The 15,495-nt window shown below is 38.7% G+C and overlaps 1 protein-coding gene across 8 annotated transcripts in view; it reads left to right on the forward strand.

Annotated features, from left to right (window-relative positions):
- MAP7 (microtubule associated protein 7) overlaps positions 1-15,190 on the forward strand; it is a 121,383-nt gene extending 106,193 nt beyond the window's left edge. For 6 of the 8 annotated variants that reach the window (XM_030447448.1, XM_030447449.1, XM_008494048.2 and 3 more), the window contains exons 12-18: positions 739-934; positions 2,434-2,535; positions 2,821-2,871; positions 2,963-3,020; positions 5,500-5,638; positions 12,498-12,724; positions 13,385-15,190. In XM_030447448.1, coding sequence (XP_030303308.1) covers positions 739-934; positions 2,434-2,535; positions 2,821-2,871; positions 2,963-3,020; positions 5,500-5,638; positions 12,498-12,724; positions 13,385-13,395 — 784 coding nt within the window. In that variant the 3' untranslated portion in view covers positions 13,396-15,190. The remainder of the gene's footprint in view (positions 1-738; positions 935-2,433; positions 2,536-2,820; positions 2,872-2,962; positions 3,021-5,499; positions 5,639-12,497; positions 12,725-13,384) is intronic. The other 2 variants (XM_030447447.1, XM_030447452.1) reach the window with 1 other exon arrangement.
- Positions 15,191-15,495: the final 305 nt, after the last annotated feature.

Consider the following 15,495-nt stretch of genomic DNA (forward strand, 5'->3'; position numbering starts at 1 on the left):
AATAAATATGTAACTCTGAACTATCCATGGTAAATCCACTTCTTAAATGTTGATTGTTGTATTTGTTGAGATAGTATATTCATTAAAGCTAGGAAAATAAGTGCACACAGACATTAAGTTCACAAGTGCAGGACACCTCCTATATGAAAATCTACTAACCAGTGAGGATTCTTTAGCTGGAAAGGCCATCTGCTCTCTCTTTCTGAGTGGGGATATGGTAAGCTACATAGTCCTAAATAATTTAGGTGAAGGGAAAAAGTTATTCACTCCCATAATACAAGAGTGAGAGGGCATTAAGTGAAGTTAGGAGATAATGTTCAGAAATCAGCAGCATTATATATTCTTTTCTTTTCAATGCAAGTCATTGCCACAAGATAAGGTGGGTGCCAAAGATGTGTGCTATTTCAAAATACAATCTAATGTAATAACAGAAAGAGGTGCTTTGCAAGATGCATTAGAGTCAGTGATACCCTTTCTGATTCAGATAGCACCATAGAGCAGTGGAAGCCAGGCGTGTGCTGGAGAAGTAATTTTACTCTAGGGCTTCACCTTCAGCATCTGCTGGAAGCAGAACAGACAACTTGGCTTTCGGTAGTTGGGTGTTTTGATGTTCTTATGAACTAGAGAGCAGTGTAGCCTTTATCCAGGTGTTCTGCAGTACTGGTGTCTTGGGTCTGCTTTGAGTTTTTTCTGACCTTTTTTTTACTTATTTTTCTTGTGTTTGTTTCATGATTGCAGGCAAAAGAAGGAGGAGCTGTCACAGAGGATAGCTGAAGAAAGAGCTCGCCGAGAAGAGGAAGAAGCTCGCAGGCAGGAAGCAGAAAAAAAACGAAGGGAGGCAGAGGATGAGCGGGAGAAGGAAGCAGAGCTGCGGCGGCAGGCAGGAGAGAGAGAGCAGAGGGAGAAGGAGGAGATGGAGCGTGTTCAGAAACAAGTAATGCTCCCCTCCTGGAATTCTGTGCCAGTCTGGTTGGCAGGGAAGTGGATGAAGCAACATCTCTTATGCAGCACCTAGATTAGATGGATCTCTAAAATTCAAGTGTTACGTACAGCAAAGAGGGTTGTGGCAGAATTCATTCCATAGGGTGGAATAAAGAGTAAAGATATTTCTTCTTAATGAAAATATGTAGTTGGGAGTTCAGTTTTATTTTGGATTTTTTCAGTGTAGGATTTTTTTTTTTTTAGAACAAATCCTTTCCTATTCCTTAGAGATGATGGGAAAAAAAATACTGATTTGTGATGAAAAAAATTAAGAGTTGTATTGGAGGATTTTAATGAATGGTGTAATAACAAAGAACTCCTCCTCACAGTTACAGAAAATTTAGATGCCAAGATAACTGTTCAGAGTGCTGGAGACATAGCACTGCTGAGTTCTAATCCTATCCCCAATATCCCAAATACTGCTTTTTTGTGGGTATAAAGGGAAGGCATAGGTTTTGATCCCTTTAATCAAGTCAGTGAGAACCTTCACCTGCTACTCAAGAGAGATAAGAGTAAATAAACCAAAAGTTTAAAGTGCTCTCATTTTTGGGATGGCATAATGTTGGTTTACCAGTTTCAGGAGAAGCTGTGGTAAGCATTTTGGATAAGATCCTTCCCTTCTTGCATATGCTCCTACTTTGTGCATACACTTCTTTACCCTCAGGATTCACCACTTCCGTGTGCCTCATAGAAATTACTGTTTTCTTCTGGTGTATAATCAAATGCATGCATCTGAAAATAAATGTTTAAAGGACTGGGTTACTGAATATAGCTTAGAAACTGCAGGGTGTTTTTTTTTTCAAAAAGTTTATGCTGCTGACTTTCAAATCCTAAACAAAAGTACGTCTGGGGATGAGTACCAAGTACACATATGGACTCACGGCCAAGTGTTTTTTGGAAGCCACAGCCTTAACTGTTGTAATAGTTCCATCATATAACACTGTCACTGTCAGGGAGCAAGGCCTCCTACAGTATATTCCAGACAAGTTTTACACTTAATCAAGAAAGCAGGAGGGGAAACTTGTGCAAATGTACCTGTGGCTGTTTGTCCTTGATCTCACTGAGCAAATGCTTTGTTGGCCAAATAAAATATTCTGCTGCTTTTGTTTGACTCTCAAAAACATCCACCACTTCAAAACATGAACACTGTGAATACTTCCCTGGATGCTGTTTTAATGGAGAAGGTTAGGAAATGTATTCCTCATTTTTCATCTGGTGTGGTTTCAGGCACATAACCAAATATGATGTCCATTGTCTAGTTACATGGTATGCAAAATATGGAAATTAATCAAAAAATGTGCAATTCAGTCTAAAGAGATTGTTGGTGATTTGTAAACCCCGAGGTGTCTTTTTAGGGTGTTGTAGACATGCATAGTTAAGCAGGTATCAGTGTAAAAATGTCCTTCAATAGTAAATTGTTTGTAATTTCTTTTCCTTCTGCCATCCACTCAGAAAGAAGAGGAAGCTCGGCTGCGGGAAGAGGCAGAGCGGATCCGATTGGAACGTGAAAAGCATTTCCAAAGAGAAGAGCAAGAGCGCTTGGAAAGGAAGAAGGTAACTCAGTACATGCAGAGAAACTGTCATTCAATTTGCCTTTAGTTAGCTTCCATCTCAGATGCAGGATGTTGTCCATGATATAAATGTGCCCAGAAAAGATGCTGTCCACATCTGTGTCGCCTGATGTGAAAATGAAGGGAATATTGGAAACAGGAATAAACTATTCATCTTTTTTACAATAAACAGATGCAACTGATAAATGCCAAAAGCATCTCTCTCAAAATGCAATTGCTTAAATTAATGCCAGCAAACATTGTTTTACTCCTTTACATTTCCTTGTAGAGGCTTGAGGAGATCATGAAGAGAACTAGGCGTGTAGAAGCTGTAGATAAGGTCAGTACTGTTACTTTACATGTGTAAACACTGGGCATGCTTCAGTTCCTTAGTGCCATTTTTGATGTACGAAACTGTGCTTCCTTTGCAGAAAGCCAATGACCAGCAAAATGGACACATATCAAAGGCAAATATTGCTGGAGAAGCAGGTATTGTGTTTAACCATGTCTCGAGTGCAAATAAGCACAATGATTTGAGATACAGCTCTGAAACGTGGCACACTAATTGCAGTAAAGAAAATCATGAGAGAAGTATAATTGAAGTCTTAGCAAATATTACTTATTTAGCCTTTCTGTACAAGTCATTGGACTTTACTAAATGAGTCAGCTGTTTTATACAGTTTGTCACATTGGTGTTTAAGAAAAGGGAGTTGCTCACCTAGTTTAGTTAATTATAAAGGGAAAAGAAACAAATTCTGTTCTGATTCTGGCCACAGAAGAAACTGATCTTGTAGTTTCTTTCTGCAACAACCACAACTGGAATACTGTGCAACTTATTCCATTTTCTTAAATGATTATTTCACCTCTGTCGCCAAAACAAACTTTTCTTTATCCAAACATCTCCCTGTGAGTTCTCTCATCCACACTTGCTGGTCTTGGTCTTAGTTTCTATTTCATTCAAAATTCAGCTCCTGTACAAAAGCTTAGTCTTCCCGTTACAGACATACTTTCAGTCTTGTCTTCTATTCCGTTCCTTCTATCTTTTTTTTCTCCCTGGATCATTAAAATGCTGTGTAAGATTTTAATACTCACAATGAAGGAAGCGACCAAATGTAGCCCATATTCAACAATCATCAAGTTTGAATTAGTGCTGCTCAAATATACTGCTATCCAATGGCTTGTTTTATTGTAGAATAACACATTAAATGACACATCTTTATTTCTCATCAGTGTTTGAGTTGAGTAACATGTAGGACAAATAACAGTACTGACTGCGTGTACTCTTCTTTTTTCTTTTTTTTTCTTTCTTTTTTCTTTTTCTTTTCTTTTTTAATTTTTTTCTTTTTTTTTTTTTCCTTTTCTTTTTTCCTTCTCTGTTTAAAGTCAATGCTATTGTTAGCACTTCTGGGAAACCCTTTTGACACAGATTTCTTTATGTGTGGAAGTTATTTGTTTACATATTCTCTTAGGAGGGAAAAAAAAAAGTTTGGGAACTGCTAATGCAGAATGCTTCTGAGATGACATCTTTTGCTGTGGGCACTGTTGTAGGTGCTACAAACCATTTAGATAATTCTTGAAACTCATAGGTGGTTCTATAAACCCATGGCTAGCACTTTCCTGCCTGAAGTAGAATACAAGTAGGCAGTTTTCTAAGGCATATGAGAATTTGGACCTCCATTTCCCTAGGCCCAAGGGAAGCCTGAAGTCCATGAGTGACTGGATAAAGATAAAACTGTCCTCTCCTTCAAGGCTTATCTACTACTTTGCTTTGGTTTATCTAGATGTGCTGTTGCACTAAAGGTATGAATGAATGGATGTGTTTCAGCCAACTTTATGCTCTGTTATTAGCGTTATTCTCTAACAGATAGAATTCAGACCATACACAAATGGTTATTTATCTTTTTTTTCAGTCTCACTTTTTGGCAAAACACCTTTGTGGGAATGGCCAGATTACACAATGGAACAAAATCTATCACCTTTTTGTCATCTGTTTGGCTTCTGCTTCAAAATAGCAGATAACTGCCTTTCTTCATCTTGTTTCTTCTGCTCTTCTCATTTAAATGTTAAAGCCAATGCATTTTCCTTTTGTTCCACTTATAGAATCACTGAAATATGTATTGCTTGCATCTTCCATGTAAAAAGTTGCCAAAGATCAGACTAAGACATTCAGCTCATGCATTTAGAGCATAGCATAACAAGACCACTTGAAAGAAAGTCTCCTCAGATGAGGTTTTGGGTAACTAATTGTGTCTAAGCCTATGAATACTACACTGTCCTTGCCATTCTTCTAACACATGGGTGTTATGGTGGGGTGCAATTGCTTCCTTTTACTGAGCTGTATGTGAGTTAGTGTGAATGGAAGCACAATGCAGAAGGCTGTAGCTGTACTTCAAAAGCACCATCCTGAGACAGGGAAATAGCATCTATGATAAATTCTTTGGATGGGGCACAAGGGTGTTCTAATTTTCTGTTGCTCTTTAGAGGATTTCATAGTTGTGATTTTATGCTTGTTAAAGGAAGCATCTTTCCCATGGAGATTTTCTCCTCTTAATTTCCTTTTGGGTTACAGCCAGTGATCAACATGGGAACCAAGTAATACTGGTGTATGGAGTTGATAATGTCCCAGTGTGTCTCCTGTTCCATTAACTATTGCTAGCTAAAATTGCCAACAGCATGTTCTGTCAGATGTCAGCCTATTTTAACCATTGGCTTATGTTTTGGAACTGTGTATATAATTATACATAAATCTATAGCTTTGAAATCTGTGGCATTTACATCAGGCAGAAACTGGGCTTGTGTGCCAAAAAAGTTGACAAAGAGGGGGAGGGGGAGAAAGGGGTATGGCAACTCTGTATTTTAAAGCTGTCACTTGTTTTGACAGGGCTGTCTTTTATAGGAAATATTTTATCATCATCTGCAGGTAGATGATACCTCTTGGTTTTATTAAAACCTTTTTTTCTCTCTCTAGCCATAACTAGTCCTGCATCTCCCTTGGAACCTGCAGGAGGACCTCAGCTTCAGCAGGCAACACAATCTCCACACAATGGGACCCCTGTCACCTGTACACATATGATTGTTTCACATCAACCCCCTGTAACCATGGACAGGTAAGAACACTGCCAAGTATTGTAGGATGTTTAGAGGATGAGGGTTACTAGACTAATAAATTGTTTTCAGGTGGCTGTATTAATTAAGAGACAGCTGTTCAATCTGCCTTGTTTCCTCTTTATTTTGGTCTTTTCCTGTGTTCAGAAGAGAACTTTATCATCTTTCACTTAGCAGTAACCCATTTTTGCCAGCTGACAGGGAAGAATTTTGTAAAAATGCAGAACGTCCTTCGCAGTGCTTGAACAGTGTCTTGTTTGCCAGCAGTTGTTACACGAACTGAAACTTAATGGAAAGGGCAGTTTTTTACTATTCCTTTCCATGAATTAAGCATCATAAACCCCACTTTTGATTTGCAGTGCTATTTTTCTTGATTTCAGTACTAAACACTCTACTTTCAGCCCAGATGTTTCGATTTCTGAACTGCTTGAAAAATTTGCTGGTTTTGCTTACTATGCAAAAGCCCCTTGCACGAGTTATGGAACTGCTCATTTTGGCTTTGCATTTAAAAAAACCCCTTTTGTCCTCTGTAAGGAGAATTTGGGGAGACAGATATTTAACACTGGGAACTTTCTGCAGTCATGAAGCAAGTCACTCAGACTTAGAGAAATTGTTGAAATGCTTGTAACCTCAGCATTGAATCAAGTGAAATCTGTTACGTAAGCATGAGCTGTCAGCTATTTCAGTTTTTAGCAATTCAGAAGCCAAACAGTCCTATAGTCCTTTCATGTTTTATGCAGTTAGTGCCATAATATGCAGGGAAAAAACTGAATACGGGAAGCAGTCATGTAGTGTGTAATGGGCAGTATACATTGGGGTGTGATTGGCACTAATTGAAGGAGGAATTTGCCCTCTCTCAGTCCCTCCATATGCCTGGGGGATCTTAGCCTGCTGTCATGCCAACAAAGAGCTTCCTGCTGAGAGAAGTTCTGTCAGTGACACTGAGCACCAAACTGCAGTGTATGAGCTGCACAGGGCCACCTCTTAATTGTCTCGGGCAGCTATTAGATGTTAATTGCTCCCAGCCTTAGCTGCACCTTGATGGTTGTAATATAAAATGTGCCACGCTAGTGAATGCTGTCATGGAGTATTATATTCTGTGTGGAAGGAGCCTCAGAATGGCAAAAATAAGGAATAAAAAGAAGGAATAAATGAGACTGAAGAACAGCAACAAAAGGAGGAAATGTGTATAAGGCTGTGGAAGGGGAAACTGGAATGCCCCCTTAGTGTGCAGAGGGACTCTAGAGGTAGGTCTACACTGACTGAGAAGGCAAAGGCTGAAGCACTCGGTAGCATCCCAGTGTAAGCTTAGCCCAGGTGGCCTGAAAACCTGTCATAAGGAATAAATACATAGCAGCATAGATTTTGTCACATCAAAGAAGGCATAGGTTCCAACACCACTGCTACTGCTTCTCATGTGCAGGAGCTGTCTGACACCTGGATGTACCTGAGGTTGTAGCACAAACACCAGCAACAGGTGGAAATGGTCCCTTATGTGAGTACCTCATTCCAGTCCCAGGAAAGATTTGGGTTTCATCTGGAAAAGGCTTGGGCATGTTTTAAGGGCAAGATAGCTCAGATTTACGGCCAGAACTTTAAAAAAAAATTGCCCAGGGCAAAAAACTAGTGGTATGTGCTTGTATAGGCAAGAGGAGGGAGTGAAGGAAAGGAGTCACCTTAAGGCTTAGAGCAATAATCAGTCTCATTCTCCTCCTAATATTTTGGAAGCATAGGAAACATAAGTGTTGGTGGGACTGTTTTGTACAGCACTAGGATCTTATCAGTGTGCCTTTCAACAGGACTTGTGCTTGGTATTCAGTGACCAAACTCAGAATACCTGTATTTGGGGTCAAAATGCCTGTAGTGAAGGTGCTCTGTCCCTTGGACCAGCAGTGTTGAAGAAGGGTGACTTGGAAAGCTAGAGGTTTGCATAAAGGCAAGGAGTTCTACTCTGGGGCATGAAAAGAAGCTGCCTGACAGCTTGCTGTGCTGAACCTTCATCCCTGTTCCCCCCCATCATCTGTGGTGGGGATTCAGCTGGAAATAGCCTGCTTGCTTCTCTGATCATAAGAACAATGCAGCGGAGAAAAATCAAAACAATTCTGGCACCGTGAAGGCAATAGAATTAAATACTTCACGATTCTCTGTTGTTGCTTTTGATCAGCAATGCAGGTGCTGTTGTAAAGGAACTTCACAAGCTTTCCAAGACAATTGATCTTCATAAGCCTCAATGAAAATGCTGTGATCTGCTGCATTATTTACCTTATATCTATTGACAACAATTGTTAATTTTATTAATAAAACACCTATTGCAGGTGATGGATTAGTGCAATCATCTAATAGTTTGTAAAAAAATTTATTGGTATTCCTACTCCTGTGTTTTAAACAAATTAATCAGTTTTCCTTCAGCTTAAAGTTTTTTCACTTTTCATCATGAAAGACAATAGATATATTGGTTTGTGAATTGAGCAGTGTTGCCATATTAGCACTCAAGTTTTTCAAATAAATCTTACCCAAATACCGAGTACATAGAAACAAAGTTGTCTTAAGTTAAAATGACATGTCTGAAAATGAACACATGGTACTGCAAGGGCTCTGATTTTGATTGCTCTAAGGATCTTCTCTGCAAGTAAATGGGGTTAAACAATTTAATGCTCAACTGCTAATGATGAACAGTGAATTATTGGGGGGTGCAGGGCATTACCTTATATTTGATCTACAAGCCTCAAAACTGAACTTAAATAAAGACATTTCTCATACAGGTGTATGATGGAAAGGGCAACACTAAATATATTTTTAAATGGGGTGTACCATGGAAATTTTCCAGGAAGTAAAGTATCTAAAATTACCAAGAAAACTGGTAGCTCATGGATGCTACAATAGTATAAATGGTCTGGTACTTTCTGGCTAGATTCTGGGGTTTTGGGCAGGCAGGCAGGGTCCAACAGATGGAAAAATTAGTTTGAGACCATTGTTTGAAAATAGTTTACAACATGTACTTTCAAAGTTCTTATAAATTATAAACATTCCAATGAGATTTTTTCTTTTTTTACTGAACAGTAAATCAGTAAGAAACACAATGATAGTTGGCATTGGATAGCCAGTACATCTGCTAAATCCATTTCCTGCTTGCAGATTATGGCTTGTTCTCTGCTTTCCAGTTCTTTACCTGAGTTAGATCCTGTCTATTTCTCAGAAAGTTATTTCAGTACAGTGGCTTATGTTGACAATATTTTCCTTATGACACTTATTCTGTAATTCCATTTTTTTTCCCTGTGCTGTGTTCCTAAAAATCCCTGCATCAGTGAGAGAAGTTCAGCTTATCTGTGTGTCTGCATCCTGTATAAAGGGAAATGGATAGGGGTAGACTAGATAACCAGTTTTTAGAAACATACAATTAAACAAGTTGAACACCTCAGTATCTTGTCCCTGAGAAAAAACATTACTGAGTTCAAATTCTTATGCAGTGTTCATTGCTCAGCCTGTAGGACAGCACTCTTGAAATTTGCTTTAGCATCACCTTCCCTTCTTTAAGCCTCCAGCTCCTCAATGCCAGCTGATGCCAGAGAAACACAGAATCAAAGAATGCTTTGGATTGGAAAGGACCTTAAGATCATCTCATTCCAACCCCATTGCATGGACAGGGACAACTCCCACTAGAGTGCAGTTTCCCTGCTTTTCTCTCTGTGGATTAAAATTAAACACTGCATTATCTCAATAATCCAAAAGTCTGGAATCCGTTTTGCTCCTGATGTCTATTGGTGAAATCTCCACTAAAATAATGTCAGAAAATGACATGAACAATATTGTCTTTTCAGATCAGGAATAGCAGGTGTGGAGGTATTTTGGCACACTCCAAAGTCATACAAGTCAGTAGGTTTTTATTTTTATTTTTTTTATTAATTTGGTACTGGTTGCAGATGGATGGTCAGAAAATCAGACATACTAAATTTTGAATTATTTTTTTTCTTCTTTTTTACCCTCTTCAAATTCTTTCTCATACAGATGATGTCTGCACAGAGCTTTGACTAAAATCACCTGTGTCAGATGTAGTTTTCAGTAGTTTTTATCTTTTTTGATGCCCCAGTTCCTTTAGTTAAATTAGCTGCTCTTCTGTCAACTACTTCTTGCCTATCTGGTTAATATGGATATGTCCAGTTCAAAATGCAAAGCTGCAAATATGCCTTTTTTTTAGCTGCCATGAGGCTGTCCTTCAGATGCTTGCGAGACTGCTCTGATTGGGAAGCACTCTGAATAAATCAACCAACCTTTTTTTTTTTTTATCATATGAATATGTAGGTGTGCTACAGCCACAGTCATGGAATATTTTACAATGCCAAAATCATCCAGTTCTTATAAACATACCTGCAGTATTTTATGCCTGAAAAGGGTATCCACAGTGTTGTGCTGGACGGAGACATTGCCAAGGATGTAACATAAGAGAGTAAGAACAGCTGTAGCAGGTCAAAAAACATTACTTTTTTGTAGTCTCTGCTTTAATTGCCTGTAACAGTCTCTTAGGGAGAGAATAGAGTTAAAAAGGAAGTACCAGGAGATCCTCTGGTCAACGAAGGGTTACTGAGCATCGTGATCCAAAGGCAACCATAGGCTCCAGTGGTCCCTGAGCTGCTAATTACCAGAAGCTGGAGGGTAGACCAATCTCCTGGGAATTTGTCTAATCTCCTTTTGAGCTTATGGCCTCTACAATGTCAAGTGGAATTAATTCCACAGTTCTGTTTTTCCCTTTGTTTCTTCTAAATTTACTCCCCTAGTAATCTGGCAGAGCAAAGAGCATAAAATATAGAAGACTTTATAGCATTAAATATAGAAGATTCATAGTAATGTTTTTTTCTTCTGTAGCCCCTTTATGATTGTATAAACCCCGCTGTCTGAAAGACATCTTTTAGGTCTATGAATCTGCTCTAATACAATATAATACTGGCAGTGCAATGAAAAATAAATAGGAAGAACTGTTTGTCTATGAAGTTAGTTGATCAATCAGATGGAAACATTAGTATCTGTTTGCAGAAGAATCCTCTTCCTTGGTGAAGTACTATGCTGTTTCATTTATATAACTTGCCATGTTATCCTAGCTCTGGTAAGGTCATTCCTAGTAGATGAGGATGAAATAAGTAATAGGATACCTTATAGTGAATAATGACCTACTAACTATACATTGTAAAGCAGGTTTTATTAGTCCTAAAGTATTTCACGGGTTCTGCTCCTCACCCAACAGACTCAGATCTCTGGCACAGGAGGGTGATGTGACTTGTGACCTCTCCCCAGCAGGCAGTGGGGTTTCTGTGTCTGCTCTCAAACTCAGTGCAGTGAAACATACTTTTCACTTTGAAATTCACTCAGCATATCCACAGATGAAAAAAAATGGGAGCATCTTTCTTAAAAAAAACTATTGATGATTTGCAAAATGGGGAAAGGCTTTATATGAAAACCAGTATGTGATTCTCACAGGAAATCTGGACTTTGGAAACCTTCAAAGAGCAATAATTATTTTCTGTCTTTTGGAAAGTACTGTAAAAGGATTCTGTTACTGATTTTGAAGAACAAAATTAAGATGCCAGCAAATTAAAGGAAAGCATATGCCAATTACAGGCAGGTTTTATTTGGTTGGTTAATTTTTAAGACTAGTAAATGTACTGTCAGAAGAAAATCCGCCTGTGGAACCAACCCACCTGCTCAGAAATGGCCTAAGGAAACTGATAGCCTAGTTAAAATCTGAGTCTTTGTGCCTGTAGGATTTCCAGACAGCTTGGATAGTTGTGACGTGGTCTGAATATGGAATAGGTACCCAAGACTGTCAGATCTAACTGCTGAGACCCTTAAGAGGCACCTGTAAAAGTTCAAATGATCTTTGACTGTCAGTTAAGTATTTCCTCTTCTGGTCCCATTACTGTCATCCTGTTCACTAAAGTAGAACCTTAGTTACTCCCCTCTGGCAAGACAGTGCATGTCTTCTGCAAAGACAGCAGGATTTGACAATACAATGCCTAATAAAAGGGTTGAGAGGGGAGGGGCAAGACTGTGAGCCATAATCATGTGTCTTCTGAGGAGAGTACATGTAATTGGAGAGCCTGTTTGTACCTGTACTGCTGCCAAGTGGGGGAGATGTACAGGAGTTTGCTCATAAGGCATCTCTGTCAAGTGGGAGATGGGAAAAGAAAGTGAAGACTGGCATGGGGGATGCTGGAGGGTGATGGCTTTGTTGGGTTTGTTTTTTTTAGCTTGGGCATGATGAACAGGAGGAGTTATGCTGTGCCTTGGAAATAAATCCTAAGAACTTGCAAGGGAGGGAGGGACTGAAAAGAGAAACTGTGTTGGTAAGGGAGTTTTTTCTCTGGCTGAGTGACAGGTGAAGCTGCTCCAAAACTGGAGGCAGGAGGTGATCCAAGGAATTACAAAGATTACTGTGATCTTATCTAAGGACAATTACATTGATTTGCAATAAGAAGAAGGGTATGGCAAAGGTTGTGGGAACTGAAATAGATGGCAGAGGTTGTAAGCTGCATTAGGTGGGTGGCTCAAGAGAGCAGTTGTGGTGCTGCAGGAGCTTTCTTGCTTCGTCTCATTGGAGTCACCCCTCAGAACTGCAGGGTCCATATAGCTCTCTACCCTTCTGCCCATCATGAAGGCAAATGTAGCAAATATCCAGTGAGTCTGACAGAAGGCAAATCAAGCACTTGGCTGCAAAGAGTTTTTTTCTTCTGTGGTAGAAGAACAGATTTGTTTTTGCTGGCTGAAAGAATGCTCTAGTTTAATGCATAGTCTTCCATTTGCAATATTTTTTGAGAAGGTATAAACTGCTGTTCCAGATGAACTGTATGAGGAAATACTTTTCTCTTTCAGCAATCTCAATCAAGAGAAAAATGCAAACGAAAATGGAATGTCTATGCAGAATGATAACTTTGAAGAGATTATAAACCTGCCTATTGGTTCTAAACCATCCCGGCTGGATGCCATGAACAATGATGGAAGCAATAGTCCTGAAATTCCTTTGAATCCAATTCTAGCCTTTGAAGATAAGGGGACTCTCTTGCCTCAGGTAGATAGTGTTCAAACACATCAAACTGCAGGTAGGTTTGCCTCAGTTCGTTAACACTTGTAATGTGTTGTAATTGACAGAGGACCTAGAGCTCTTAACTGATATAAGCTGCTTACACATTTTTAAACCCCATGTTATATGAGGAAAGGAGCATACCTCCTCTTTATAAAGCTAGGCATGACAAGTACATTCAGATGTTGTACAAATTATGGTGAGGATTTATCATTTGATTGAGGGGATTTGTGCCTTGTCACTTTCTGCCTAGTGAAGTTGCTTGAAAATGTTTGCCCTGTGCTCTCAAAGGGAAAGGATAACGGTGACAAATGCTGCTCCCAGTTACCATCAGCAATCTTGTTCCAGTTCCGCAAGTGTGGTATCTGATACCCACACTGGGAACAGGGAGCTGCTCCCTGCCTCCTGTGTAAATTCCAGATGTACTTTCCTCATTGGGTCCTTGCTGACATTAATCCTGAGGGATGTTTACCCCGCACTTGGTTTTTCTGAATTGACACATCTTAAAGTATATTGGGTAAACAAATAATAATTTGGCCAACTGGAATGCCATTTTCTTTCTCTGTGGCTAGAAAATGTAAGGGAAATGATTTGACAATAAAGGAATTGCATAAATGCATTTTGAAGTAGGCACTGTCACTCTTTGCTGACCTGTCATTTTTTATACCTTCTGTTATAGAAGTGATCTGATTGTTTCTTCTGAAGAACCAAAGGTGATATGAGCATCTCTGCAGTCTGTGGAGTTTCTTCTATGCTATGAAGGCGTGTTTTATTTTTTCTCTCCAGTTTTATATCTTTAATATCTTTTTTGGAAGGACTTTAGTAAAACCAGCAGAAGAAATGATGGGAATAGACTTGGATCACCTTTCTAATAGCTTTCACTAGAAAAATCATGCTTCACGTGCATTACTTAATATGGCTTTTTCCAACAAGCTTTTTCTGTTAGTAAATGGATGTTTCTGCATTCCTTAAGACACAAGACACTGGAATCTGAAAGCAATGGTCTGATTGGGTGGTGGGACTGATTCTTTTTTAAAAAGGTGGGTGTTGGTTTAAAAGGCATAATTGTAAAATTGGCAAAGAATCTTTTACACTTTGTGGTTCTAATACTTGAAAAATAAATACCTCATTGCTCTACAAGTAGAGTTAATGGGGTCTATTATTTAAACCTGTTGGTTTAAATATTATTGCAGAGAACTCTAATTATGGGGGCAAAGTATAGGCTTCTGTATCAGGTTCTTGTAAATGTAATTCCTACAGGGACGTTCTGTAAATTGAGATGTCACTATGATCTTCTTGCATTTTCTCTAAAAACGCAAAAAAAGCAGGTTTTAAAATGTGAAAAATTGAAAGCATTATTTTTTCATGGACAAGAGGATAAACCTATTGTTCTCCTAGATGATGTATTTATGAATTTTGTTCAGTACAGAAATCATTTATTTGAATAAATTAGAAAAATGGTAAAATGATACTGAAAAACTGATATTTTCTTTTTCTTACATCCATGTTCACAATACTATAGAAGATGTGTATGCATATGTGCACCTATGTGCACACACACGCGAGGAAATATCTTGTTCTGAATCCTGTAAATTGCTGCTGTTCCAAACAATGGAAGACTTTTCCTTTGCCTTATTAGACTACTGAAGACTGTGTGAAACCTGAAGTATTTCATTTTTGGATGACAAAGCAGGTTTGGGAATCTTTTGGTTTTGCTCGTTTCAGAGCAAAAGGAAAATGGTCTTTGTGCTTTTTTATGTAGTCTGTGATTTTTATAGAGCAGTGCAGTTTGAGTGGCTAAAAGAGCAATGCAGGTTGCTTTCTCTTTGGTTTGATGCTGATTTCTACTGTCATTATTTCATCCCTCACTTTTGGTTGCTATTGGGCAGAACTGTAAAATCTTGCACATTTTTGTGCTGTGATAAACAATGCTGTTGCAGGTAGAGCTCACTCCTGGTATTTAAGTTTAAAGCACCAACCCAGGCTTGCTGCATTGTCAGTGAGAAGATCCTTGGCTAAGGAAATGAAGGTTTCTGGGGTTTCACTTTATGCTACCGAGAATGTACCGTTAAGATTCCTGCATTTGTCTTTAGTGAGCACTGAGCTAGGCCTGTAGGAAGCTGTGCAGAAAGTCTGTGCCAGCAGGAGAAACCCTCCAAGACAAAAGCTGAAGAATTTGTTGAAGAAATTACTTTCTGCTGCTCTCAAGTGTTCATCTTATACAGGAGATGGGATAAAAGTAATGGAAATGCACTGAAAAAGAGACTTCATGTGCCAGAAATTATATATGGAAGGGAAAAAACAGCCATTCAGTCAGAATGCTTTCAATAGTAGCTTGTGACACAGTGACATAAAATGGGTTCCTTTCTTGCTTTCTATAGTTTTCCATGTACATAGCCATAATATTTTGAAGTGTCCAAAATATGTAGTTTTTCTTTAAACCTATATATAGCATGTAAGTACCAAATAAAACTTGTTTGAAATATTTACTTCTATTTATATTTTCATTTTCTTGTACAGTTGAAGCAGGCCTCGATCTGTGACAGAAAACTCACCTTGCTTCTCCTGATCTGCTTAAAACTTTTCTTCATGTTACCTCTAACCTGTCTACTGGAAAATCAGTACAGGGTCACTTACAGCTAGAAACAGAGCAAAGAAATAGCCAGTAAGGCTTAGCTTCTGTTTTAAGTTGGAGATTTCATTTAAGGCCAGGTTTAAATTATGCTGAAAAAATGAAAAAGGATTGAAATTTTAAGTCTTGGTTTAAGCCCCTTTCTTTAAATGCAGGGA

The sequence above is a fragment of the Calypte anna genome, chromosome 3 (genome assembly GCF_003957555.1).
Source record: "Calypte anna isolate BGI_N300 chromosome 3, bCalAnn1_v1.p, whole genome shotgun sequence".
NCBI lineage: Eukaryota > Metazoa > Chordata > Aves > Apodiformes > Trochilidae > Calypte > Calypte anna.